This window comes from Meles meles, chromosome 8, assembly GCF_922984935.1.
Source record: "Meles meles chromosome 8, mMelMel3.1 paternal haplotype, whole genome shotgun sequence".
Lineage (NCBI taxonomy): Eukaryota > Metazoa > Chordata > Mammalia > Carnivora > Mustelidae > Meles > Meles meles.
In genome coordinates, this window is record NC_060073.1 from 109882245 (window position 1) to 109909381 (window position 27137).

At 59.5% G+C, this 27137-nt stretch overlaps 2 protein-coding genes across 4 annotated transcripts in view; one reads left to right on the top strand and one right to left on the bottom strand.

The window, feature by feature from the left end:
* DRD2 (dopamine receptor D2) overlaps positions 1-8404 on the top strand; it is a 61417-nt gene extending 53013 nt beyond the window's left edge. For 2 of the 3 annotated variants that reach the window (XM_046016341.1, XM_046016342.1), the window contains exons 3-8: positions 71-180; positions 1207-1343; positions 2486-2676; positions 3555-3641; positions 5163-5490; positions 7169-8404. In XM_046016341.1, coding sequence (XP_045872297.1) covers positions 71-180; positions 1207-1343; positions 2486-2676; positions 3555-3641; positions 5163-5490; positions 7169-7362 — 1047 coding nt within the window. In that variant the 3' untranslated portion in view covers positions 7363-8404. The remainder of the gene's footprint in view (positions 1-70; positions 181-1206; positions 1344-2485; positions 2677-3554; positions 3642-5162; positions 5491-7168) is intronic. The other variant, XM_046016343.1, reaches the window with a different exon arrangement.
* A 2302-nt stretch (positions 8405-10706) lies between these two features.
* ANKK1 (ankyrin repeat and kinase domain containing 1) lies at positions 10707-25009 on the bottom strand. The gene is given in 17 exon segments (XM_046015975.1): positions 10707-10828; positions 14901-15058; positions 15060-15219; positions 15222-15497; positions 15500-15567; positions 15569-15608; positions 15611-15916; positions 15919-16043; positions 16045-16210; positions 17666-17782; positions 18469-18518; positions 18520-18648; positions 19218-19369; positions 20432-20442; positions 20484-20687; positions 20690-20763; positions 24813-25009. Coding segments are annotated over 17 exon segments (2355 nt in total).
* Between the last annotated feature and the right edge of the window lie 2128 nt (positions 25010-27137).

The following is a 27137-nucleotide window of genomic DNA, read 5'->3' on the forward strand; positions in this document are numbered from 1 at the left end:
AGAGGCGAGCTATGGGGCCGAAGCTCATCTCCCTGTCTGCTGCCCACTCCTTCTGGTGCTTTGTCCCCAGGTGGTGGGCGAGTGGAAATTCAGCAGGATTCACTGTGACATCTTCGTCACTCTGGACGTCATGATGTGCACGGCAAGCATCCTGAACCTGTGTGCTATCAGCATCGACAGGTGAGCCCAGCCAGGGCAGGAGGGGGAGCCAGGCCGGTCACATGTTGGGCTTCCCCAGCTCTCCTGCAGGGGCAGGCTCTGCCTGTGAGGCTGTACGGCTGTGCCTGCAGGTGTGTTTGTGCACGCGTGTGTGTGTGTGCACATGTGTATGCACACACATGTGCCGGGGCCCGTGTGTCTGGCTGGGGGGGGGGGGCACAGGCCGTCCAACAGACAGCGAGGCTACCCAGGATACCCAGACAGCACCTGGTAAAGACAAGACAGCTCTTAGTTCAGGCCGCGGCCCTAGCTCTGCCACTTCCTACGGACATGACCCTGGGCAGAGTGTGCAAGTCCTCACAAGCCTGCTTTGTCCAGAAATCAAGGATGCTGACACCTGTCCGGGTGCGGCTGCAGCGTCTGGGTGAATCTCAGAACCAGCGCGGGCCTGAGGGGGCCCGGGCTGTGCTCAGCTTGCCAAGCTGTAGCCTTGGAACCTTTCACTGATTTGCACACGCAGGCCACGCAGGCTCCCAGAGGCCCTGGCTCTACTCCCCTCGTGGGGTTCTCGGAACACGAGATGAGCTGTCCTGCGAGAGGCGCTGGGTGGAGGAGCGCGAGGGACCGTAAACAATTACTACTGTGCTCTTCTACCCGATGGGGCTTCACTCTTGCTCTGAGGGGCCTGGCTCCCACTCCATCAGCAAACACTCCCACCTTCTGGGAGCCCGGCCCAGGTGTGGTTTCAGAGGTGCAAAGACCCAGAGCCTGGCCCCTCAGACACCCTACAATCCAATCCAATCTTATCTTAATAGATAAGAGGGCCCAGGAGTAAATGGTAGCTGGTCAGCCATGAGGCTGCGGAGGCTGTGTGAGCAGGGTCAGGAGAGAGGAGTGATGTAGAGTATCTGCATCTGGGTGGGCGTCGTGGAGGTGACGATCATCAGTCCCCAAGGTGCGGGCGTCTCTGCTGTGTACCTGCTGTGGAACAAGGGGTCTCCGGGCCTGCAGCCCAGACTCAGGGTCCCCTGGCCCACGCCCTCGCAGGTATACGGCCGTGGCCATGCCCATGCTCTACAACACTCGCTACAGCTCCAAACGCCGCGTCACCGTCATGATCGCCATCGTCTGGGTCCTGTCCTTCACCATCTCCTGCCCGCTGCTCTTCGGACTCAACAACACAGGTGAGGCTCACCTCAGTCTGCCTGGGGCTCTGCTGGCCTCCGGCACGGGACTGCCGGGGAGCTGAGCCCCTGGTGCAGACAGAGGACGGAGGCCAGGCTGGGTCTCCCCGGCCAAGCCTGACTCTGACTTGTACCTGGATGGGCCGGGGAGGAGCAGTAGCTCTGGGCACGATGGGGTTGGGTGAGGAGTGGGGGTAATGATTCGATTGGCTGTCTGGCCATTTTCAGCTTTGTTTATTAAGTGGAAGCAGGCCAGACAGCCGCACAAACTACGTGTGTAAGCGTGTGTGTGTGGTGCGTGCACTGGGGTGAGCACTGAGCTCCCCCACCCTCAGCGATGGTGTCTGTAAGGAGGCTGCAGCCCCAGGCTGGGCAGGCCCCATAGAGCCTGAGGCACCTGGGGCAGGGAAGGTAGGAAGGAGCAGCAGCTGGTGTGGCGTGCCTGTCGCTGCCTCTGATGCTGAGCAGGTCCTGGGCCTGCCTGCCAGCCCGGACGTAGTGCTTTCTCTCACGGGGGAGGCCCCGGGGGTGCAGGAGCACCTCTGCAGACCTTCAGGGGGCAGGACAGAGTGAAGCCTTGCCATCTAAGTCTTGTGGGAATTCCCGGAAGCTGGACTAGGGCTTGATATACTCAGCTCAATCTGGAAAGGCCCTGAGTTAGAGGACGGACATCGGCTAGACCAGGAAGGGAACTTGGAAGCACGCTGGAGCCCAGGTGGGTTCAGCACACGGGACCAAGTTTCCCTGTCCTAGAACTGAAAGATGGCAGACCTCCCCCAAGTAGACGGGAAGGGTGCAGAGAAGGGATTACTCTTTTAAAAGAATTTCCTTCTGTTATTTTTTCCCAACACTCCTGCTCCACGTGGGTGTTCACGGATGGCGAAAGGAATAATGAACTAAGGAGGGAGTATTAATGGAAAAGCTTGGAAGCAGCTTAGCTTTTTGCTCAAGGTTGTTTTTCAGTCTTTGGTCCACACCACGTGCTGGTGTCCATCCAGCATTTCCAGGTGCCCACAGATGCCCAGGCGTACTCTCTGTCCCCTTGCCGCGCTCTGTCCCATGGAGGACAGAAAGGTCTCTGGCGGCAGCGCTGTGGCCCGCGGGGCTGCTGACACCCCCTCCTCCGGCTCTCCTCCCCTCAGACCAGAACGAGTGCATAATCGCCAACCCTGCATTCGTGGTGTACTCCTCCGTCGTGTCCTTCTACGTACCCTTCATCGTCACGCTGCTGGTCTACATCAAGATCTACATCGTCCTCCGCAGGCGTCGCAAGCGGGTCAACACGAAGCGGAGCAGCCGGGCTTTCAGGGCCAACCTGAAGGCCCCGCTCAAGGTCCTCAGAACCCCCCTCCCCTCCAGGGCCCACCCCCCCATCACCCAGGGGGCTGGCCCATGCTCAGCTGGGGGCCGGGGACACAGGGTCACCACGACAGGCTGCAGTTTAGGCTGGAGGGTTTCCCAGCAACCTGGGCAGGGCTGAGTCCGCAGGTGGTGACCCTCAGGAGCTGCCTGGGAGGAGAAGTCTGCTTGGAGATCTGGGTCGGAATGTACCTTCCTTGGCTCTTCTCCTTTCCCATTGCTTGTCCTTTCCTCACTCCGGCCCCTCTCTCTGTCCTCGATCTGTGCTCCCCTCCCTCTCCTTTACCTTCCATGGTCCCTGTCTGCCCCTCCACGCACGCCTCCTTCCTCCTCCCCAGCTTGTTCCCCCTCCTCCCCTCCCCCTTTCTTTCATTCGCTCCCCACCCCTTACGTCTCGTCTCGTGAGTTCTCCCCTCTGCTCAGCCCTCCCTAAGGAAGGCAGTGTGAGGGCATCAAAGGAGCCAGAGTTTGGGGGTTAGACATATCAGGTTCAAGGCCTGGCACTCCCACCTTTTTGCTGAGTGACCTTGGGCAAGTTGCTTAACTTCTCCGAGCCTTGGTTTTCTCATCTGTTAAATGGGAATCATAATGCCAACCTCTCAGCGTGGTCTTGAGGATTCACTGTGAGGGATATGACTACGCCTAGCATGTGCCCACAAAACCAGGGCCTATTTGTCCCTCATCCTGCCCACCATCTCTCCTTGTAGTACCAACCTTCAGTCTTACCTTCTCAGGCCTCTACCCTCCCACTCTGCCCTTCTGGGAGCCCCTGTGCCCAGCTTGACTCGCCCACACTGGGTGTCTGTCCCCAGCCCCTGCCCATCATGACCAGTGTACTGGCTCACTCCACAGGGCAACTACACCCACCCTGAGGACATGAAACTCTGCACCGTTATCATGAAGTCCAATGGCAGTTTCCCAGTGAACAGGCGGAGAGTGGTAAGTGCTCAGGTCAGGAACCCAGAGCCAAGTCTTTCCGCCCCGAGGGAAACCCACCTGCCAAGATTCTCGGGGATCTCACCAGCTGGTCAAAGGGAGGAGCACCTCCCAAGCTCCCCAATGTTGCTTCCGCGGCGGCCAGACTCCCCACGCACACCTCCCAGGCAGGCTTGCTGTGAGACGGCTGGGTTCTTGCAGGCACAAATAGGCACCCCAGCCCAAGACCGTCGGGAGAGAGGACTTAGCCATAACATAATAAAAATAAGAAGCATGGCTCTTACCATTCATTGAACACCCACCGTGTTCCCAGTAGCTCATCAAATCCTCACAGCGACCCTGAGAGGTAGGTCTTATTAGGCTTACTGATTTTAATTTTACAGAAGAGGAAACAGAGGCTCGCAGAGGGGAGGTAACTCACCCAAGGCAAAGCTTTTAGTTAGTGAGATCGTACATGTTTGAGCCCAGGCCTACGAGACCCCAGAATCCGCATGCCGCTCTGCCATTCTTCCCACTTGCCTGTACTGCGTTCCTGTGGGCAGGTTCTGGGGCTGGAGGCTGAGCGTGGGGGTGGAAGGGGGGCGGACGGAGCAGAGCAGGCTCGGGGCTGCTGGGGAAGTGCAGCCTGTGCGTGGAGCCTAGAGATGCAGAGCAGATCCCGGGCTCTGCCCAGTGATGACGGTGGCACCAGGGTCCAAGCAGCAAGTGTCCCCTCCCCAGCTGGGCTGCAGAACCCGCACAGGGCCAACACGAAGTCCAGGGCAGGTGTCTTTGGGAAGCAGGGACCCCATCGTTCTCCTGCAGGGCAAGGACGGGATGCCAGGGAGTCAACAGGGACTCAGGACAGGGCCTGGGACAGCAGCACAGATAAACCATCCAGGTGCAGGGCCAGGCGACACTTCAGAAGTTCAGACTGAGACTCCAAAGCCATGAGTGGACCCCCAGCAGGGCCTCCAGGTCAGCCCGGCAGGAAAGATGCGGGGGGCCCAGGGGTGAGCCCTTTGGCGTCCAGGTTCATCAACGAGGGACATGTGGAACCCACGCGTGAGTGCCGGTACAGGTGCCTCGGGCCACCCTGGCAGCGAGAGCAGGCAGCCTCTCTGCACTTAGAACGCGGGCTCCCGGAGGCGGGCACTGAGCGTCCAGCAGGAGCGGAGTCCCTGTCGCCAGCTCGGTGCCTGGCACGTGGCACTCAGTGCATGGGGCTCAGGCAGTAAGAGAGAAGTGCTGGGGTAGCAGGCTCCCACAAATGGTTGTGGGGTTATTAAGGTTCCATAAAGATTGCTCTGGGACAGGGGCTGGGGATGACCCCGCAGGCAGGGACTGCTGTGGGTCCTGGGTCCTATACCCAGACCCTTCCTGCCTCCCAGTGATTGTGCTCATTGCCTTTCCAGCAGAGTGACCCTGGGGTGTTGGCAGGAGTCTAAAGGAGGATAGGGAAGGGCGAGGGGGTCCCAGTGGGTCTGGGTGCCGAACGCCTGAGAACTGGCCTGCCGTTACCCGGAGCTCTCTACCTCTGCGCAGGAGGCTGCCCGCCGAGCCCAGGAGCTGGAGATGGAGATGCTGTCCAGCACCAGCCCCCCTGAGAGGACCCGGTACAGTCCCATACCGCCCAGCCACCACCAGCTGACCCTCCCCGACCCGTCCCACCGCGGCCTCCACAGCACTGCCGACAGCCGCGCCACGCCGGAGAAGAACGGGCACGCCAAAGACCACCCCAAGATTGCCAAGATCTTCGAGATCCAGTCCATGCCCAACGGCAAAACCCGGACCTCTCTCAAGACCATGAGCCGCAGGAAGCTGTCCCAACAGAAGGAGAAGAAAGCCACCCAGATGCTCGCCATTGTTCTCGGTGAGTCAGGCCAGCCCAGCTCTGTCCAGCCATTACTGAGGAAAGGAGCCATCACGGTGGCTTCCATTACATGGCATCCCCTTCCTGACCACGGCTGGCGGGCCATGGGACTGGCCCTTGCTTGGGTGCAGGCACAAGCAATGACGTGCCCCGTTAAGTAGATTCTAAAATTACGCTCATTTTACAGACGGGAAAACTGAGGTTTGGAGTAGGCTTATAATGTGACCAGGAAAGACCCATGATTTGAACTCAGGGAGTCTGACTTCAGAGTCTGTGAGCTTGACCAGTCTACCATAGTGACCCTCAGAACCTCCAGATCCTAGACACGTCCCTTTCTCTCTCTGGAGTCCCCTCAGCAAGAGATAACCTCTCAGGGTTGTGGTGATGGTCACGTGGTGGACAAAGGTGGAAACATTTTTTTTTAAAGTGCAAAGCAGGGCACACGGGTTAGGGGTTAGCAGTACGGTTTTGGGAAGGTTGTTCTTGTTGAGGAATTGGGAAATTCAGCTCACTTCAGCTCACCCAAGACCCTGTGGGACCAGAACTGTGAACAAAGAAAGAGGACCTGGGGGAGGGGGGAGGGGCCCGTCTGAATGAGGACGTGGCTCTGTCAGCCAGGCAAGCTCTTGAATAAAGGTGTCCTAGAAAATCACAGTCAAAACACAAGGCTGGACTGATGAAGGTGGCTGGAGACGGGAGGGGCTGGTGTGACTCCGCCTTCCCCGTGGCACCCAGGACAGCACAGGACACCCTTCCACACTCGCCTTCCCCTTGGACCTCGACAGTCCTGTGACACGAGTGGGACAGGTGTTATTCCCCAGCTTGTGTGCACAGGGTCATAGCAGGTTAAGGGACTGCCTCTTGATCCACGAGGCTGGGGGTGTCAGAGGAAGGTCGGAGTTGTTGGGGTCTCGCTGGGGCGCTGGGTGCCTCCTGCGGGACATGGTGTGCTCACGGTACTGCCGCACTGAGCAGCACGTCCGGAGACAAAGCGGCCATCCGCTTTTGTCCGGGAGCTCAGTCTGGATCAGAGTGTCCCCAAGCAGGAAGTAGCCAGAGGTGTCCCCCAAGGGCTGGGGGAAGGCACAGTAAGAAACTGGCCATTGGGGGACCTCAACGGACTGGAGTTTGGGTCTCGGCTTCGTCACTTGTGAGGTGGCCTTGCGTACCTCACAGAGCCTCTGGAGCCTCAGATCCCTACTCTTCAGGGACGTGGAGCCTGAGCGATATGGGGATCTAACTCTCCCTTTTGTCCCTCGGGCTCAAACTGTTCGTCCCCCACGGCAATGACCAAATGCTCTACTTCCAACTGCTGAGGAAGACTCGTTCTCAGAGATGACCAGAAAGTAGAGTAGATATTTCCATTTCTGCTGACTTGGGTCTGAATGTTAACCTGGTGGATTTGTTTTCAAGCCATTCTCCTTCCCTGTGGGGCAGGTCTCATTATACCCATTTGACAGATGAGGAAGGTAAGGCTGAGGGAAGTAAAGTGACCTTCACTGCCAACGGGTGTCCACGAGTCCTAGAATCTGAGACCATGACTCCTCCTGCAGTGCTCCTGGGCCCTGGGCCTGCGGCTCCCAATCTGAGTGCCCACGGAGTGCAGGCCTGCCCTGCCCTGCCCTGCCCAGCCTCCCCCGGGCCTAGAGGCCAGCCTGACCGCCGCGCTCTCCCCTAGGCGTGTTCATCATCTGCTGGCTGCCCTTCTTCATCACCCACATCCTGAACATCCACTGTGACTGCAGCATCCCGCCCGTCCTCTACAGCGCCTTCACGTGGCTGGGCTACGTCAACAGCGCCGTGAACCCCATCATCTACACCACCTTCAACGTCGAGTTCCGCAAGGCCTTCATGAAGATCCTGCACTGCTGACCTGCGGCCCACCTGCACGGCAGCCTGCTTCCCGCCTCTCCGCCTGGCCGGCCGGCTCGCACTTCCGCGGAGCCACGGGCAGGGTGGGGGGGGCCGGGCGGACTGGGCCTTCTCTTTGCTTGGCTCCACGCCCCTCTGTGCCCGCACACCCGCGCTCTGCCGGGGTAGTGCTCGGGAACCAGGCACTGTGCCGGCCCGCGGGCTGGACCCCCGGCTCAGGGGCAGCTCACAGAGTCCCCCCTCCCACCTCGAGGCCCCCTCTCCTTGGCACCAAAGACGCAGCCGCCTTCTCTGCCCTTTCTCTGGGGTCCTGGGTTGCCGGGGCCAGAGGCATGGCTCAGAGACCATGCTTTCTCTTGGGTCTGGCTCGGTCTTCACAGGCCGATGCTGAGGCGGGCCGTGGGGGGGGATGGACAGGTCCCACTCCACAGGGCCATGCCCGGGAAGCCAGAGCTCCTGCCAAGGCCCCAGGCAACTGCAGTCCTGGGAGCCCCATGTAAATACCGGAGCACAGGGGGAACCCCAGAGGAGCCCAAGCCAAAAATCTTCGCTCGCTCCCTGTCCTGCCCCACGGGAGCGTCCGTTTCCCCAGCAGTGGGGCCCGCCCCGCCCCAGCCTACTCCAGCACCCACATGGTTTCTGTACCTGCTGAGGGCAGGAACCCGGGTCACGAAGGGCCCCCAGGAACGTCTGTGGGGAGGGGGACCTTCCCCGAGCCCACTCTGCCACCTCCTGACAGACTCGGGTCATCCCTTCTCGTAGCAACTGTGGGGCTGGCCGGCAAGCAGGCGGGGAAGGTGGCCTTGGGACCACACCTGGGCCTGGGCTGGGGTGCTGGAGGGCCTTCCGGGGGGGCTGCCTCCTGCCACACTCTGCCACAACCGCCTCTCCTTTCCCTTTGCCTCTTCTCTCTCCCGTTGCCTTTCCCTTCCGCTGTCTCCACCTTCGAGAAGCCCGTGGCAAGGGGACTGCGGAGTGCCACTTGGCCTGGGCTGGCCCTGCCCTGAGGGAGGAGGGGAGGCTGCCGCTTGGGGAGCCCCTGGGCCCGGACTCTGTAACATCACTACACTTGCTCCAAACGAATAAAACTGACGAGAGTCACACGCGAGGCCCCCCGCCTGCCTTCGTCCTCCACGGCAGGTGTAGCCGAAGCCCCCGTGTCTGGGCTGGGATCAGAGTCGGGGAGGCCTTCTGCAGCCCCCTCCAGAAAACGGTGACCCTGACCACGGCCACCAGGCTGGACACTGGGGGCAGGAGGAAAGGAGCTGCTCCGAGGCAGACCAAGGAGAAGATGTGAGTGTCTGCGCCCCCCTCGCCCCGTCCTCGCCTCCTGAGCAGACGAGGACGCCCTCAGCCCAGAGCCCCGGGTGGTCCCGAGCCTCAACTGCCAACCAACACAGGAGCGGAGAACGTTCCCCGTGGGAATCCCACAGCGTACCCAGGGCTCCCCGATCCCTGAGGTGGGGAACACTGGTGGTCCCTGCGTCCCGCCTCCTCCTTTCCTCTGAGGACCCTTAGCCTCTGTGGCCCAGCAGGGCAGGGAAGGCTCCACAGGAAAGGTGGACTCCCGGGTGCTGGCTGTGTCTGTGTCTGCCCCTTGCCCCGACTTTGGTCACACAGCAGGACCCGCTTCCTCTGGAGCAGGCTGCGGGGGCACGGAAGCCCTGGGCGACATAGCCCGGTGCGGGGGGGCGGGGGGGTCCTCCCTTCCCTCGGCCTCCATCACAGTCATACCTCCAAGCCTTCCAGAGCCCCAAACTGGCACTGCCCTGAAAACAGAAATTTGGCTTTAAGAAATGAAGCATCAGTCAACCCGGCGAAGGAGGAATGTTCTCAGCACCTTGGGAACAAGAGCGCTGATGACAAACAAGGCGCCGGCACCCGCGGGCTCGGGCTCGGGGAGCTGTCAGGGCATCATCTGCGCGCAGAACACAGTATTTTTAGCACCAAAGCTTGGAGCACTTCACTTGCCCTGAACACTTAATTACGGACTTTGATCTTCTCCCTGAACCTGCACGTAGAGCTAAGCCCCGGGAGAGGCCCCTGTCCCCAGAAGCACCCAGATCCTGGAGGCTGGGCAAGACAGGCCCCTGGTCCAGCTCAGGAGGCGTCCGGACAACCCAGTGACTGCCTCCTGCGGAAGGCGGCGGAGCCTTGGGGGCGCGAGGAACCCCGAGGACTTCTCGGCTGCCGATGCCCACCCCATAGCCAACACACACCCGGGTATGCAGACACACGCCACACACTCAGCCTGCGATCTCGCCTTGGACAGAAGCGTAAACGCGCACCTCATCCCTGGAAATCTTACGAGGTCACACAGGTTTCTCAGCTGCGGGATTGGAAGACATACAAAGAGAGGAGAGAGAGGATGGAAGAATGGAGGAAAGAGGGAGGGAAGGAAAGAAGGGGAAGGAAAGATGGAGGAAAGAAGGAGGGAAGGAAGGAAGGGAGAGAGGGAAGGAAGGAGGGAGGGCGGGAAGAAAAGGAAGGAAGGAGGAAGGGAAGGAAGGAAGAAGGGAGGGAGGGCTGATGGCAGGCAGACAGGCAAGCAGAAAGGGAGGGGAGGCAGTTTGGGAAGGTGCTGACTTTGGGAAGGTGCTGAGGGGAGGAGAGGGGAAGAGGGCAGGCAGGGGCGGGAGGCGGGGCAGGGGAAGGTTGCCCACAGCTGTCACGAAGCCTCAAGGCTTTCTGCCAGACAGCAGAGTGACAGCTAGAGGGGGCAGGGGGAGGGCCGGCTCCACCCCCTCCCCCCTCAACTCTTCAGGGGCAGAGGGATAGGTGGGGGCCCCGGGGAACGCTGCGGTGGGAGGGGGCAGCCCAGGCTCTGCTCTCTCCCACGAGGCCGCCTGACGGGAGCCCTGTTTTGCTCCCTGCCTTCCCCCTTCTGCCGCGAAGCCCATCTTTCTTCCAAGAATGACTTTTAATTGGTAAATGATCTGCCTTTATAGCCTGTCACGTCTAACAGCCATCTCCCTCCCCACGGTGCCCCAGCGCGGGGTCAGGCACAGCTGGCACTTGGCACATGGCCTCGTGCGTGTCCCTGAGTGACTGCAAGTCTTCAAAGCTGCAGGCCCTTACTCTTTCCCTCGTGCCTTCTGGAGGAGTCCCCGCGGGCCACCAGCCGGGGAGACGTCCTGGCACTGGGCAGGCGGGCGATGCAGGAGACACTGCATTTCCTCCCTCCACCCACCACCGCTGGGGTCCTCGGTGGCAGTTGCTGGGGCAACCACTGTGCTCCGGGCCCTGAGCAAGGTGCTAGGAGTGAAACAGGAAGGGGAGACGTGACCGCGGTATTTGCAGAGCTCCCAGCCCGGAGGGTGCCAGGCGCTAACCCAACAATCTCACTACAGCCGTACAAACTGCACATTCTCCACAGCAGAGCCCTGGCTGGGGGTGGGGACACTGGTCATGTAGGTGACGACAATGACGTGGCCCGCCTTGGTCTGGAATTGGTGAGGGCAAGAGGCTGATGGCACAGAGGACGGCCTGAATGGCGGGGCAGGAGGCCCCCAAAAGAAGCGACTGCCTGTCCTACTTCCCCAGGGGTCTCAGAACAGGGACGGTCAGTCATCTGCAAGGAGGGACACTGAGGACTGGCCTGCCTTGGGGATCAGTGTGTCCACCTATCTGGGATCCCTTCCCACCCCATCCCTGTCCCACAGATGGCATGACCCAGCCTTGTGTCCCCCTACCTCATCGCCCTCCCAGGCCCCAAGACACAAGCTGCTTCTGTGGCCATTAGCTCCCATCCTATGCCTTGCCCCCTTGACGCTGCCCTCTGCGTACCCCCGGTATCCGTCCACAGGGTCCCCTGTTACAGATGAAGCCTCTCTCACAGGGAGGCCGACTGCCAGGACGGCAGGCTGGCCCCTGAGCCCAGGGTTCCAAATCCCCATCTTGCACGGTCCACTCTGTCTCCTGACCAGCGCTGAGCACGGCTGGAGGAGGCTAGTGTGGTGAGCGCGTGTCTACCAAGGTAGGGAGAGAGAGAAAGAGAAAGCATCTGGGACCAGTCTTTTGGGTCCCTCAAGTCCCTGTGAATAACCTGACAGCCATTTGGGCTGCAGAGCAAATGAGTGGGGGGACGGGTGTGCAGAGAGGGGAGTCATTTCTAGAGGGGTCTTAGTGGCAGATCAGAGTCTGGGCGTACCCTCCTGTCAACCAGATGCCCCTCGCTCTGCTTCCGGAGAAGCCGGGTGGGGGCGGGGGCAAGCAAGAGAGCAGAGCATCTCCGGAAGGGACGGCTTCCACCTTGGCTTTGGGGGGCCTGGTGGCGCAAGGTCAAGAGGATACCTCGTCCCCCTGTGCCATCCCAGCTCTGTGACCTGGCAAAGGCAGCAGGGTGAGTGCTGCTGGGGAGAAGCCCCATGGGCAAGGCATCTGGAGAGGCCTTTTCCTTCTGGTTGGAGGCCTGGCAGCTCTGAGCCCATGCTGTGGCCCCTGGCTCCTTCCTGAGACCTGGGCATGTGCAAGAGGCCAGAGAGAGGGAGGTGGGCTCCCTGGTGCCAGGGGAGGGGGTGGTACCGTTTGGGGGAGGAGGGGCAGGGGACTTGGCACAGAGTTTGGGCAGGCGCATGTGGTTTTCCTGAGCGGCCCCAGCCGTAGACACTGTCTGCCTGGCCCCTGGCCACATGAGCATCTGCCTCACCAGAGCATCCCTCCCTCACCCTGCGCCCAGCTGGAGGGTCTTGGGAGCACACAGATCATTCGGATTTTACTCTGCTCACAAAGTGACAGCAGTTCCCCACTGCCCCTTCCATTGAGTCCGAGGTCCAGGCTCTGAAACCAGGATGGGCATCAGGGTGTCCCCGTGCCATCAGCTCTCCAGCTGCCTGCACCCCAGCCTACTTGCTCGTCCACATTCCCTGGCCTCTAGGGTCCCCGGCCCCTCCATCTAGTCCAGGCCCTGCCCGCTGCCTGCTGTGTCCTTGTCCTCCTTCCACGCACGCATTTTCCAGAAAGCCCTTCCTGTCGGACCCCCTGCGCCTGGGAGCTGACGGGATGAGGGACAGCCCAGGGAGCTTAGAGACCGTGTGGTCTCCCAGTGCGTGTGGCTACTTAAGCTTATTAAGCCACGCTGGCCACGTCGGGTGCTCAGTAACACATGGGCCAGCGGCTATCCTCCGGAGCAGCCGCGGACAGAGCAGGCTTCCACCATCCCAGGACGCCCTGTTGGACAACACTGGTCTAGAATGACTCCTCGGTGAGCAGTTCAGGTACCTTCAACTACAGTGAGGGAGAGAGGATGATGGACAGACTTGTGGAGGGGGAGAGAATGTTCAGTTTGGGACCTTTTGAGTTTAAGGGCCCTGTAGAGTCTCCAAGCAGAGATGCCCAGAAGGAAACGAGGGAGTTCCTATCCTCAGTCTCCCCGAATTCCCCTAAACAGTGTTTGAAATTCAACTGGAGACCCTCTCCTTGGGAATTTCAAGGGCCTCAATGAAATCCAATTTTGAACATGCCTTGGAAATCTCTAGAAGGCGGCTGTGTTGCAGTGGGATTCAGGGTAGATGCTGTGTGTCTGTGTCTGGCTCAGGTTGGTTTGAAAAGGGAGAAAAAGGTGCTGGTAGGCGATGCAAGGGTTGTTGGCCAGAGCTGGCCTGAAGCCATGACCTCCGCTACCTCTTGGAAGAAGGGGGTAGAGAAAGCAGTGGTCTGGGAATCTAGGCCTGGACCCTGGGATCATCAAGTTAATGAGCTGAAATGATTCTCATGGGTAGTCCTGGCCCCACTCCATGGGATCCTTGCCCCTTATAGGACAACAGGTGTAAAAGAATCATTTATCTTTCCTAGCTCCTTTCTGCAAGGTCCTTCCTCAAATTCTTTCCAAGAGGATAGCCCAGACTCCACTGTTTCCCGGTGCCTCACTCCTGGCTATCCCCATGGATTGATCTGAGCTCACTCGGCTCTGTACCTGTAGCCCCACACCCCCCTCTGGCTCGTGCGGAAGAATCCTAGACTGGGAGCCAGCGTGCAAGGATCACGGATGGCACGGAGCCCTCTCCCCTTCCCCCTTCCTGCTCTAGCACATTCTGGGGAAGACAGAACTCCCAGGGGAACTTTCAGCTACGAGTCTTGCCTGAAGCCCAGTCCCAGGAAGAACAGGGAGAATGGACCGGGCGGCCAGCAGGGAGTAGGAGAATGGAACGTTCTGCTGAGTGTCACCTGCAGTGGTCCTCAGGAGTCCCCGCTCATCCAGGCAGGAGAGGAAAACCCGGGCTCCCCGGGGCTGCTGGCCAGTGACTGCCGTCATGGTGGTGCTAAGGAAGGAAGCAGGGAGAAGCTCTGAGACCTCAGCCCGGCGGCTCTCCAGCTCGACCAGGGAGATTCTCGGCTCCGCCTCTCACCCCATGCGGACAGGAGGCCCCAGTCCAGCCCAGCAGGAGCACAGGCAGAGGTGGGCCAACCACGTGGCTGGGGGTGGGGACGGGAGCAGGAGGTTCCTTCTCTCTGACAGTCGAAGAGCCGGAGGGGCTGCTCCAGCAATGCAGAGGCGGAGCGGAGCGGGCTGCGATTTTCGGGCACCCATTCTGCCCCCACTCGAACCTCCCACCCTGACCCGAGGTCAGCCATTCCCGGCAGAGCCAGGGCGGAAGCAGAAGCTGGTTAGTGTGAGCAGCCCAGCCCTGCCCACAGCCTGGAGGACGGGCCAGGCCGGCAGTGGGTGGGTGGGGGGGGGGTGGGGGGGTAGTGTCCCCAGGGGAGAGCGCCCGGAGCTACAGCTGTCTGGAGGGACGTCCCCGTCCTGGAGCTCCACACCGAGCCCCAAGAAGCCATCCCGCACCCTCCTCAGCCCCTCACCGCCCCCAGCTGCCCCTGCCTCCTCCTGCTGCGTGAACTTGCACACACACCGCACCCACAGTAACACTACTGGCCCCAGAGGTCGGCCCATCTCCAAAGGGGAGATTCAGATCCACCCTGTTGCTGACCTCAGGGCTGGAAACTTGGCCATGTAGCTTGACCCAGTGAAGGGGTGGGGGAGGGGGATGGAGCCCCCCACGGAGGACCCCTCGTGGGGGCTGGAGCACAGCCTTGCTTCCCCGCCACGGAAACCACGCAAGAGCCCCAGGCACTGAAGCCAGGCCCGCCAGACATGCGGTCTCTGCCACAAGCTTTCAACAGTGGGCGGAGATTCCCTCCCAAGTGTGGGCTCCTGCCGCTCTTGAACACCCCGCGGCTGGCCAGCCGGCCTCACTGGAGATGGGGACCAAGTCGCACAGGGACCAACTGGGAGGCAGTGTGTCCCTCTTCTCTGTGGTCCCCTGTGAGGTCTGGGGCGAACGACAGCAGGTGGCAAGGGTCTTGGGGAGGAAGAGGGCTCGGGTCCCGTATAGGAGGAGTTAGAGGGAGCCCCGGCTCCCACCCAGCTCCCACCTCGGCACCGGTTTCCCCCTCCCTCTAGGGGGAGACCAAGTTTCGGCTTCCTCTCAAGGTCAAGGGACAGGTGGCAAGGACAGGGAAGGGGCCCTGCCAGCAGCCCAGCGTCCCTTCCCCAGCCCCTCTCCCTCCCAGGTTAAGGAAGGAGCCCATTGTCTGGCTTTTTGTCTGGGCTCCTGGCTCACCACCCCCCAGAAGGGCCAGCGAGGAGGGCTCCTTGCCCGCCGGGAGGGCGATCGTGCTCTGCATTCCGCTCCGGAGGGCCAGCTGCGGGGGTGCACAGCCCGCCCCATCCCGGATGCCCAGCCGGGCACCAGCGCAAGCAGCCCTTTGGGGATGGCCACGTGCCCTTGAGGGCTTTCAGGTGGGCGGGCGTCAGGCCACCTTGCTGCGGGCAAGGGCATCTGCGGTGCTCCAGGAGGCTGAGGATGCTCAGGAAGACGCCCCTCTGGACGACCAGGTGGAGGGGGGTCCAGCCCCCCGCTTGGCCGCAGGGAGGTCAGTGTCTCACCACAGCAGCGCCAACGCCGCCAGCTCCGCCCCGTGGCGGGCAGCTGGGTGCAGGGGCGTCCTCTTCATGCCTCTGGGAGCTCCCACGTTCGCCTGGTTCTCTGCCAGCAGGACGACAACCTCCAAGAGGCCCTTGCAGGCCGCGAGGTGCAGGGGCGTCCAGCCCTGCCGGCTCGGCAGCTCGAAGCCAGCACCGCCCCTGAGCAGCGCCTCGCAGGCCAGGCACTTACCCCTGGTGGCCGCTGTCTGCTCCGGTCAAGGGCATCAGGAGCCGCCCCACTATTCAGCAGGTGCCGGATGGCCCTCACTTGGCCTCTCCACCGCCAGGGGCAGGGGCGTCCTCAGGTTTCTCTGCTGGCCTCCAGCTCGGCCCCCTGGCCCGTCGGCAGCTTGACCAGGCTGGTGTGGCCAAAGTAGGTGGCCACGTGCAGAGGGGTCCTGCCCTCGGCCTCACGCAGGTTGGGGTCAGCTCGACGGGGGGCCAGAAGCTGAGCCACGTTCTCAGAGGTGTTCTGTGTGGCCAGGTGGGGCGGGGTCCACCCTCGTGCTCCTGGGCACCCACATGGGCCCGTGGTCCAGGGGGTGGGAGGCGCGGGGCTGTCACCACCGCTCTGGGCTACGAAGGGCAGCGGGGCCCAGCTGTCCTCCTCTGCCAGCTTGGCGTCCACCCGTGCTGCAGGAGCAGGGCGCAGAGGTCGGGCTGCTGGTCCTGGGCGGCGATGAGGAGGGGCGTGGAGCCGCAGGCACTCTGGCCGTCCACGGGGACCTCGTGAGCCAGCAGCAGCCTCTCCTGTGCCCTGCACCACCGGGAAGTGGAGGGGAGTGACTTCGTTCTCACAGCCAGCAGCTCCTCGTCCCAGGACGCGCTTCAAGTAGTCTCCGGAGTCTGCTGGGGGGAAGATGGGGTTGGAAGGAGGACCTCTGGCCTGGCCGCAGGTCATCTCGTCCAGGCCCCTGCCTCCTGCAAGTGCCAACCAGGAACAGGGACTCTGGGAGGGGGGGCAGTCTCTCCTGCTATCACAGATCTCTGCACAGCCTCCCGTGTCCTGGAGGTCGGACTCTGGCAGCCCGTCCCGTGAGGAGGGAGCAGAAGAAGGCCTGGGAGCAAACCCACGCTTCGCACCGCCAGACCTTAGCCAATTCCCTGCCGTCCCTGAGCCTCCAGATCCTGATCCAGAAAGAGGCCACCAACAATGCCCACTTCGTGCCACCGTTGCAAGAAGAGCCTGGGTAGCCAAGAGTTTCAGGGGCGTGCTTGGCACAAAGTCAATGCCAGCTGAAAATAGGCTCTATGATCTGAGCTTTGGCTGCTAAGGCTTCCTCCTGCTCTACCCAAAAGTGTATCCGGACCAAAAACAACAGTTTTCAAAACAAACAACAACAACAACAACAAAAACCCCTGCCCAGGCCAATCACCGCCCCACCCCCCCAACCCCCCAACCCCGCCCCCAAGATTCTGATTTAATCGCTCTAGGTGGCCCAGGCATGGGGGAGCTTTCATCCCCCAGGTCATTCTGCAACTCAGTCAGGCTTGCAAGCCAGGAGAGGAGGAGTCAGGCCTTCCAAGAACACAAGCCTGGAGGGGAAGCAGAGCCTGACCCCTGAAGGCATGTGCATTTCTGGAACCTGGAGCCACTGTCTGGAAAGGGACATACCAACTTCTGATTTGGGATGAGCCGGGCAGAGGGTTGGGTCAGGGGTGGTGGGCAGGGGAGAGGTGGAAAGGGAGCAGCTTGAGTCCACTTTCTCCTCCCTGGGAATTCTCCGGTTCCAGCCGTGGCTCTGTGGACTCACCCCTGTCTGTTAGCTCTTGGCTGACCTCACCACTGACAGGGCAGAGGGAATCAGAAGACAAGGGGGCAGATTAGACCAGCGAGGCAGTTCTGGTCTGTATCCTCCTGCACTCCCCCCTCTCTCCAGCACCTGTCCTAGGAAGCCCCTCCCGTGCCATTGCGACCGACAGCTGGGTCTGCAGGAGGGTCCTGAGCGGGGGACAGCCTGCCAGAAGAGGTGGTCTGGGGTCTTGATTCCCTTGGACCATGTGGAGTACAGGGTGGCCGGCCCCGTGATTCGGCCAGGAGCCCTGCCAGCCCACGGCCGGTTCCAGTGCTAGGGAGTGAGGACGCTGGGGACACTGATGCCGGCGTGAAAGCCCGCAGGCAGGACTCTGATGAGCCCTTCTCAGGGACTCTGAGCCACAGCCACCACTGTGCAAATGAGGAACGGCTGTCCCCAAGGGGGCTGCCTGGCATGGCCAGCAGTGTGGGCTGGGCTGGCTCTCAGCCCCCATCTGCTCCCTCAGCCAGGGGGACCTCGAGAAGGACAAGCCCACGCATCGTACATGCATCCCCCCTGCCTCCCCCACCCCGGAGGTCTCTTATGGAAGATGCCCACCCCCCCCCCCGCCCACACGCACCTCCCCAGGTGGGGGGAGACAGCTGGCAGGGCACCATCCTGGCCAGAGCCTCACTCTCGGGGGCTGCCTTAGGACCCCGGAACAGGGACAGGAGCATGTCTGTCTCGACTGCGGCGTCTGCTCCATGAAGGAGAAAGACAGAGAAGGAAGCAGCAGGCTGTGGCCACCAGTCTGCTCCCCATTTTAGATACCCTAACAGTCCCCGTGTCCCCCCACCCCAGAATCCATTCCTGGACTCACATACACCCACACATGCACACCGGGACAGCTGGATCCCGGCTGTGGCTCAGGAGCCCACATTTAGCAGGTCCCTGGCCCTCTGAGGGTCAGTCCTTTCCCATAAATGAGGGGACAGGACCCGGTGGGTGATCTCTGAGGGCTCACACCACACAGATGTGTGTCTCCACAGTCGTGAAAGGGGGACCCCTTTAGCGTGATCTTGCGGTCTGGGAACATTTCACAAATGAGGGTGCTGTGGCCCCGGACAGAGCCCGGCTAACCGGAAGACTCAGAAGCAAGAGAGCTGCACCCAGACCCTGCCGCTATGGGTCTTCTCCTTGACCTCCCACGAGGGTGCACAGTGACCCAGACAGATGGGCTGCAACCCTCAGCTGCCCCCTCCCCCGCTGCCCTCCTCCAGCCCCAAGATGCAGACCCTGCCCCAGGGCCACACAGAGCCCTCAGGAGTGGCCCAGGTTTCCGCCACCTCCTCTCCTGCCTCCTCGAACCTCGGCCCTTGCTCCCATGCCCTCCTGCCCCAGGCAGCTCCCGAGTTCCTACGGCAGGTCAGGCCACACAAGAACCTGGGAAGCAGAACCTCTTCTTGGGGTCCCAATCCCACAGCGTCTCCTCAGTTTACCATCTGCTGGGCCTCACCTGGCCACTCGTCTGAGACAGGCTTCGGGGAGGGATGACAACGGTCACCCTGCTGAAGGGGAGGCCCAGGCTGTGTGCGTGCAGGGCGCCAGGGCCAGAGCAGCGGGCTGGGCAGGGTGATGGGCGGCACCCACAGGGGTGCACACAGCAGGGGCAACATAAATGCACCATGAATAAACAGCTAGGTTACAGACTGAGATTCAGCAGGGAGGGAAGAAGGAGCGGGGGATGGGAATCCTTAAAGCATGTGCTGCTCCCCAACCCAAAGCCGCCACTTGTCCCGCCCCTGCAAGCCCTTAGCCTCTCTCAGTGCCTTCCCGGACCCCACCCGAGACTGCCCCACCGTCTCCTGCCTGAATACGGTTTCTTCTGAGTGACGAGTCCCTAGATGACGTAGATGACGGTCCCAAAGCTGCAGACAGGACAGAGCGCTCCCTGAGTCACCTTCTCAGATACCCATGATCACCCCACCCTGGAGGCCCTATGGACCACACCCCACACATGGTCACCCCACACCGGGAGGCTGGGCAAAGCCTCTCCAGCCAGAGTGCCCCTACATCCTTCCTCCTCCCTGTCCCATCATGCCCTTGGGACCGGCGGGTGTCAGGCCGGGTGGTGATAACCAGCACCCCCAACCCCGGGAGTGTGGCATGGAGGGAGTCCAGCCGCCTCTCACCTGTACACATCGTACTTGGGTCGTAGGGCCTTGTTACCTTCCAAGCACATCTCAGGGGGGCTGTAGCTGACGGTGCCCCACAGTGCTGACCTCTCCATGCACTGCATCGGGATGGGCTGTTCCAACCACTTGGGCAGGCCAGAGTCCGAAATCTGGGAGGAAGCCGCGGGCAGGGATAAGGGAGCGAGAGTCTTGCCTCCAGAAACCTGCCTTGATCCCTCCCTGCCCCGCAGCCTCCCTTTGCCGGGACAGTGGAGTGGTTAAGGGCCCGGGCCTCTCCAGCTCTGCCACGTGTGACCTTGGCATGATCTCAGACATGTTACTGATCTCGGACCCTCACCTTCCTCATCTATAAACTGGAAATAACAGGAACACTTAGCTCATAGTGCTATTATAAGCGTGAAATGGGGGATAAGCAAAAAGTGTCTAGAACAGAGTCGGGCACACAGTAAGTACTTAAGAGGTGTTGCCATTAGCCAGAGGGGCCGTGGGTAAAGTCACCGTCTTTGATGAGCTTCTGTTTGTCCACTTCCAAGGGCCCTGAATACACCATGTGTGTTTATCCCCCACTTGGCTTCTATCCATGGACTCATTCACAGGTCAGCTAGGCTGGGTGCTGAGAATCAGGCAGCAGATTAAGAAAGATGAGACCCCAAACCCATTACTCTCCCAAGTGCTAACTCAAATAGGGGGCATAGTCAGTAATGAAATAGTTTCACAAATGACTGTAGACTTAATGAGTGCGGTTAGCAGTCTGAAGAGTCAGAGGAACTGTGAGGATATACAACAGGGGCTGTTGGGGTAGACCAGAGGAAACCTCCCCAAGAGGACAGTGTTAAGCAGAGCACTGGAAGATGGGCATGACTTGCTAGATAAAGAAGGCAGTAAGGGAACACTGTTCCTGGCACTAGGGCTAGAATGTGCAAAGGTCCTGGGGCAAAAGAGGGCGGCACATTTTAGGAACGGAAGGCCATCATAACTTTTCTTGGGAATCATCTCATTTACACACATCCCCACCCAAAGCAAGGAAGGGGAGGGATGGGGAATATTCTACCCACAGTAGAAACAGAAGCCTGAGGTTCAGGGGGAGTCATTGCAGGCATCCTGATATCCAGATTCAAGCATCAGACTCCACTGCTCATCTCTTCGCCTTCAGTACTTGTCCATGAAGGGAGCTACTTAAAACTCTCAGCAGGCCAGGCAGGCTGGCTCACCGTCAAAGAGTCTGGCGTGGAAAGGGGGCAGGGAGGTCAACCAGGCCTTTACCCTGCATGTTGCTATCCGGGAGGAGGTTGCCTGGCTTGAGGTCCCGGTAGAGCAGGGGTGGCTTGATGCTATGGAGAAAGCTCATGGTCAGGCTGGTCTCAGGGGTGATGTGGAACTTGAGCTGCCGGGAGAGGCTTTGTGTGGGCGGCATCTTCTCCAGGGAGCCACTGCCCATGAACTCCATGCCCAGGGGCTTCCTGCACACCCGTAGATGGACATGATGTGCGGAAATTTGATCTCCATTTTGGCTGCTTCTTTGAGAAGCTCCACATCGCAGCTGTGGGGAGGCGGGGCACAGGTGGGGGAAGGAGATGACCGGTTCATTCAACAGCGGTTAGCAGAGCAACAAACGAGGCTTAGTGCCAGGCTCTGGAGACCCTGAGAAGCCCCAGGGGCCGGCAAGGCAGTGCAGGAGGAAGGAGAGTGCTAGAAGGAGGCCCAGCAAGATGCCCAGGACAGGAAGAGAAGGAGTCTGCCGGCTCAGGACAAAGTCCATTCCACAGAGGCGGCCACGAAAAGCCCCCATTTATTCTGCCACTTGTCCATGTTTGCTTCCCCCAGGAGATCACAAGCCCCCGGAGGACCAACATCACACCCCATGCTTGTGTTTTAAAGGCTCGCCTATTGCCATTTGGATTATGAAAGTAATATAGATCCTCGTAGAAAATCAAGGGCGTACGGGGAGCTATATAGAAGAAAATTAAACCATCAGCAATCCAACCTTCCAGAGCTGGCCTCTGTTCATATTTTAGTATGTTCTTTTATACATACACGTGCAAGGGATCTCTCTCCTTTGCACTCCTTCCTCCCCACCCCCCTCCTCTGCCTTGCCATCGCACGGTGTGGGTTGCTTTGCAACCTGCTTTTCCAGTGTGAGTGGCACGGGCTTGCTCACGTGGCTATTCTCCCGAAGCAAGGTCTGCAGGGGCTGTACGTACTCTGCTTTATGGACGGACCGCGATCATCCCTCATGCGTCCCACCCCAGCCCACTGCGAGCACGGCACAATACCTCTTTGTTGAACCGAAGAGAAGTCAAGACTTAAGGGAAGGCCTTATAGCATAAGCGTTTGCAGACTCTCGTTAGGTTCACTGTTTGGGCCCACAGAGCAGTAGATATGCAAATTGTTGAGATTGTTTGGGGACGGGGATTAAGGAGAAATGACATTTTTAAAAGCACAGCATTTGCAAAGCTGCTGCGTGGGCCCTGCAGTCGGAGGCTGCCGGGAAGGCTGCGGGAAGGCGCGTGCAGGGCGCCCCGGGAAGCCAGCCAGAGACTGCTGACCTCCAGAGAAAGCACCTGCTCTCCCTCGCCTCGGGACAGGGTGGTCCCAGGCGCCCCTTGCTCTCGCCTCTACCTCTGCGGGCCTTCCTATCTGTCTCCTCTTGTCCTTTCCAGTTCCCAGGAACTGAGACACGTCACGGAGGGGAAAAGCCAGGGATCTGCCCTGATTTCAACCCCCAGTTTGACCACTTATGCTCTGCATGACCCCGGGCCAGTAAACTCTCTGGGCCTCAGTTTCTTCACTATAAAATGGGAACACCAGTTGCTTGCCCCAGACACCCAGACTCCTTGCCCCCATGTCCTGTGTCTGCTTCTCATCATCCCTCCCCAGCAGCCCCCGTCATGGGGTGTCTGATCTCGATGTTTCTCTGAGCAGCTGTTGCTAAGGCGTGCAAAGACGCCCCTGCCCCCAGGGCTACAGCCTAGGAAAGTTTTCAGGTCTTGGTATATCAGCCAGTCCTGGGCGGGCCCTTGCCTTCTCAGTCGGCACTGTCTCTTACCACCTCGGTATCTGTCGTGGTCCTGGACACACAAGTGAATTTCCAGATCAACTGTTTTCTTGGAAGATCAGATTGTTCAACTTTCTTTAGGTATTTTCATCAAGAACATGTCAGGAGGCTGTCAGTGTTATAGATAAAAATGATTTATTTCTGTATTATTTACTTATTTCCTGTCTTCCTCTAGACTCCTTCCTTTCTTAAACTATAAAACTTCATGAGGTTGGGACCCTTTTTTCTCTTACTTTGTGCCTACAGTGAATGCATGTCATCCCTGCCCTAGCTGTAATTAGGACTTAGAACAAATGACTCACAAATTTTCATATTGTTAGCTCAGACCTTCACCTGAAATCTATTTGACAATTCTTTTCGGCTGTTTAAAAGGCACCTTACACTCAACCTGTACGAAACCGAGCTCAGGAATTTCTTCTCCCAACCTGCGCATCCTTTCACGTTCCCTTTATTAATTGTCAACAACATCATTCAACAGACACCAACCACATGCTGGGCTTTGGGGATAGAGCGCTGAATGGGCATGGACTCAGCTCTCACGGAACAGACATTCTACTGAGCCTTTGCTCCTCTGGGCAAGCCAACCATCATGTTAACCTTGATATTCGTCTTCCTCATCATACCCCCCAGACAGCCCAGCACCAAGTCAAGTGGATGTTTACGTCCTAAATCCTGCATAATCCATTCCTTTCCCTCTCTCACTACGTAGAAGCTGGATGGAGATCATCTCTTGCCTGAATGACAACCCTTAATTGTGGACCAGCAGCCCCTCAACCCTTCCAATCCATCTTCCATCCTGCAAATTTGATCGACTCCTTTTTGTCACACACCCCTAACGTGGTTGCTAACTCTCCAGTGGCTTTCCACTGCTCCCTCTCTCTCAACTCCAGCCCCAACAGCCTCTCCCTACCCTTTCACTTACTATATCCCTCCTGCCACAGGCCCTTTGCACTTTCTGCTGCCTCTTCCTGGAAAGTTTTCTCCACTTCAACGACTTTACTCGCACTCATCCTTCACTCTTCCGTTCGGCTGTCATCTTGGGGAAGCCTTCTCTGATCCTGGTCAAACTGTATGAATAAGCTCTCACAGAACCATCAGTCTCCTTTTTGCTCTTCTCACAGCAGCACATTTGAGTTACCTGACCAGTGTCTCTGCCCCGCAGCCTGCCAGCTCCAGGAGAACAGGGCTATATCTGTTTGTACTCTTTATATCTCAGAGTCCAGCACGGCAAGCGACACATAGCCTTCATCCACCGAAGGAAGAAGGAAGAGGTATAGAGAGTCCAGTGAACTCGCTTAAAGCTGCCCACTCAGCAGACATCCATCATCATTAAATCCCTTGGCCCGTTCCCCCAGAGGGTTCCCAGAACTTGGGACGGGAAAGTCGTCGTGAGTACCCAACAGTACAGGCTCGTCAATGACATCTGTGTCCTTTTGTCCTTCATTTCAAAGTCTGAATGATATGGACAAACCCTAGAAAAGCCTGACTGTACCCCAAAGCCAGCATGAGCGTGTTGAAGGAGGAAGAGGGTCAAGTTGTGGGCTGTCTCGTTTTGCTCGAATTCACGAAGCAGCTGGAGGGCCCAGGAATTAGAGGAGGGGCTGTCTCGAGTGTGTGGGACCTGAGGCTCTGTCTTGGGGACTTGCATGGTGGCCGAAGGGAACACGACATCCACAGAAGATGCCAATAGGAGATGCCCCTCACCAGGCCCTTTGATTACCGGCCTGGGAGTCTTGGGAGAATGACACAATTCTCACACTCAGACTTCACGTCCTAAGTGTCTTCTTCAGGGCTGCACGGGGCGGGGGGGAGGCACACGGCCACTCCAAGCAAATCCGATGGGAAGGAGACTGGAGCCCATCTCAGTGGGAAGGCAGAGACAGGTGCACGCAGCGAGAAAGAGGCAGCCACAGAGAAAGGAGGTGCGCCCAGAGTGGGCCACACTGCACCTGGTGTGGGGGGAGGGGGGGCGGAGCTAGAAACAAAAGCAAGGACAGAGCCACGCATCACCAGCTTGACTTGCCAGCAGGACCTACCTGAGCTCCCGCGCGTGGCCTGGGCAGGCTCTCAGGCCGGCAGGCTGGGCAGTCTCCAGTCCCCACGCCTCCCCTAGCCTGCACTGGCTGGGCGGGGGCCAAGCCCACGGCCACAGGACGGAGAGGGAGTGTGTGCTTCTCCACAGGTCACTGAGCATCGCTGGGCCAAGTGCCACAGACTCTGGGCGAGCCCAGCCGGGCCTGGCGGAGAATCTGGGGCGGATCCACGCAGAGGGCCATCAAGGGCAGTCATGCCCACGCTGACACCCAGGAGGAAGGGGCCGGCCAGTCTGGGCGGTCAGATGGGCCGAACTGTTTCCAGTTCTCGCCCCCCTTCCCGGCCCTCCGTGCGTTCCACCAGGGGGACGGGGGCTCCACCGCGTTTCAGGTGGGGACACAAGCTGCCAGGGCCGTGCCGGGGTCAAGCCCCGCGCCCCTCTCAGGGGAGCTCTGGGGCCTCCAGCCCTCCGGACGGAGCGGGGCAGCGCGGGCAGGCCCCTGGCGGCCTCCGGCTGAGGGCACGGGTGGGGGGCTTGACGCCGGACGCGCCGCACCTGGAGCGCGGGGCCGAAGCCGCCGCGGGCCACACGGCGCCAGGTGCCCTCGAAGTCGTCGCGGGTGAAGACGGAGAGGCTGCCCAGCCGCTGCCCCAGGGAGCCACGGGGTCGGAGGCTGCCGGGCCCCTCCAGGCCCCGCATCCTCCATCCACACCGGCCCCGGTGCAGATGAGGCTCACGGCTGCGCTGGTGGCGGCTTCCTGCCTTCCTGCCGCTCCGCCCTGGGGGTGCGCCCGCCCGCCCACCGCGCGAGGAGGGGCCGAGTCTGCCCTGGGGGCGGGGACACCCAAACCTGAGCCCTGGGCCCCAGCAGCTATGAGGCCCAGGCCTGAACCTGGGAGGAGGGTCCGTTCCCCCTGGAGACACCCCCCGCCCCCCAGCACCCTTCCTCAGCCTCAGCCTTCTGTTGGTAGCCCACCTGCCAGCCTTGGGGCTCCCGGAGGGGCCTGGGGAGGAAGGTGTCCTGAACGGGAGACCTGAGAAGACTCCCCCCCTCCATTTTCACCCAGCCTTAAGTTGGGAAGTTGATTTATTTATTCTTGCTCACATGTACCAAGGGTTTCTGAAGGGTTGAGGACTGTGCTAGGGGTCTCTGCTGCTCGGTCTGGGGACCGGAGCCCACCCCTCCCCCTCCACCGAAGAATGGAGTCAAAAAGTTGCAATGGGGATTTTCTGGTCTGAATTTTTTGACTTGACTGGCCTAATGTTATCTTTATTGTTGGTTTTTTTGTTGTTGTTGGGGTTTTTTGTCTATGTCAACCAGTCTTGGTGTGCTGAAGGTCACCAAGAAGGGGTCAGCAGGGACAGTGGGGTGAGAGGCGGGGTGCCTGTCTGCAGGGAGCTCCCCTTCCTGACATTGCTGTCTGTCCCACCCTTAGAGGGACTGGCACCTCATTTGGGTTTGGCCATGGGGGAGGTGGACTCCTTGGCCCAGTTACTGGGGTGACTTGTTGCCAGGGACCAGGAGTGAGGCTCAGACTTGTCATTTACTGAGTCTTCACTTTGTTCCCACTCTGTCCACAGTGATCAGCCCACACTATCTCATTTAATCTATGCCCTGAGCTAAGTACTATGACTGTTCCCAGGCTTACAGGAGCTAAGTAACTTGCCTCTGGTCATGCAGACGGTAATTAGATGCCCCAGGGGTTGAATCTGGCTTGCCCCTGGCCAAGGCAAAGGCTCTTAATACTGTTAAGATGGCCTTAAGAGCTTTGATAAAATCAAACATGGGCCCTCAGACTTGAGGCTCATTCTGGTGCGGTGCTGGAGTCATGGGCCCCACGGCCAGGTTTGAGCAACAGGGACCCCCTGCAGCAGAAATGAGCGGAAATGAGCACTGGGTGTTCTGTGACGGTCCATCCTCTATGAACCCTCAGCGGGAGTGTAGGTGGGGCCCACGCTGAAGACAGAGCTTTGACTAACATCTCACTGTCAGGACTTTGCCTGAGGCTAAAAGATGTCTTTGGAAGCTGTGCTGGTAGAAAGATCTGCATTCACTCTAACAATTTCCGCTTCTGGAGAAACTTATGGGTTATTTAGTCGCAGTGGAAATGAATCTTTGTCTCTACTTTTTTTTGGCAGGAAAGAAGGCAATGTGTCCCTCAGACTGTTGAAAGACTTTTCCACCAGTAAGAGCAGACTACACGCGTGGGCACATTTGCATCTGAGTACGGAAACTTGGCCCATCGGGTGCCACAGATGGGACTTCAGGCCAAGAAAGGGGAGCCTTTTGGCTTTCATCCAGCCCTGAGCTAGCCTCTCTCTCCTGGAAGAGTTACCCAGGGATGTCCCAGAAGAGAAGGAGTGATGGGTGCTCCATGGAGCCCTCAGGCAGGAAGAATTTGGAATGGAGAAAGTCCTCTTTCCGGCATCCAGTGGCGGTGGTGGTGTGGAGGACAGGGGCTGGCTTTTCATAGAAACAAAGACTGGTTTAGACAACAGCCTATGGATATTTCCAGAATGATGATGTTGTGGGAGCAAGTGGCCAAAGGAAGTTGAGTCTTTTATGCCTTAAACACAAGGGTAAAAGATTCCCAACTACTTGGCCTTGTAAGGGAGAACGTGGTCGGGAAGCAGAGACTAGGTAAGGGACTAATGGAGCCGGCTGCAGGACAGCCGGACAAGGGAAGGGGGAATCAGATCACAATTTCCTGCCCCAGCCTTTGGTGTTGTCTGAGTGTCCTTCATTTCTCCCTGTCTCCTCTCCCTGCTCAATCCATGCCCATCCCTGCCAAGTCTTCCTTCCAGCTTAGGAAGCACACAGCTCAGA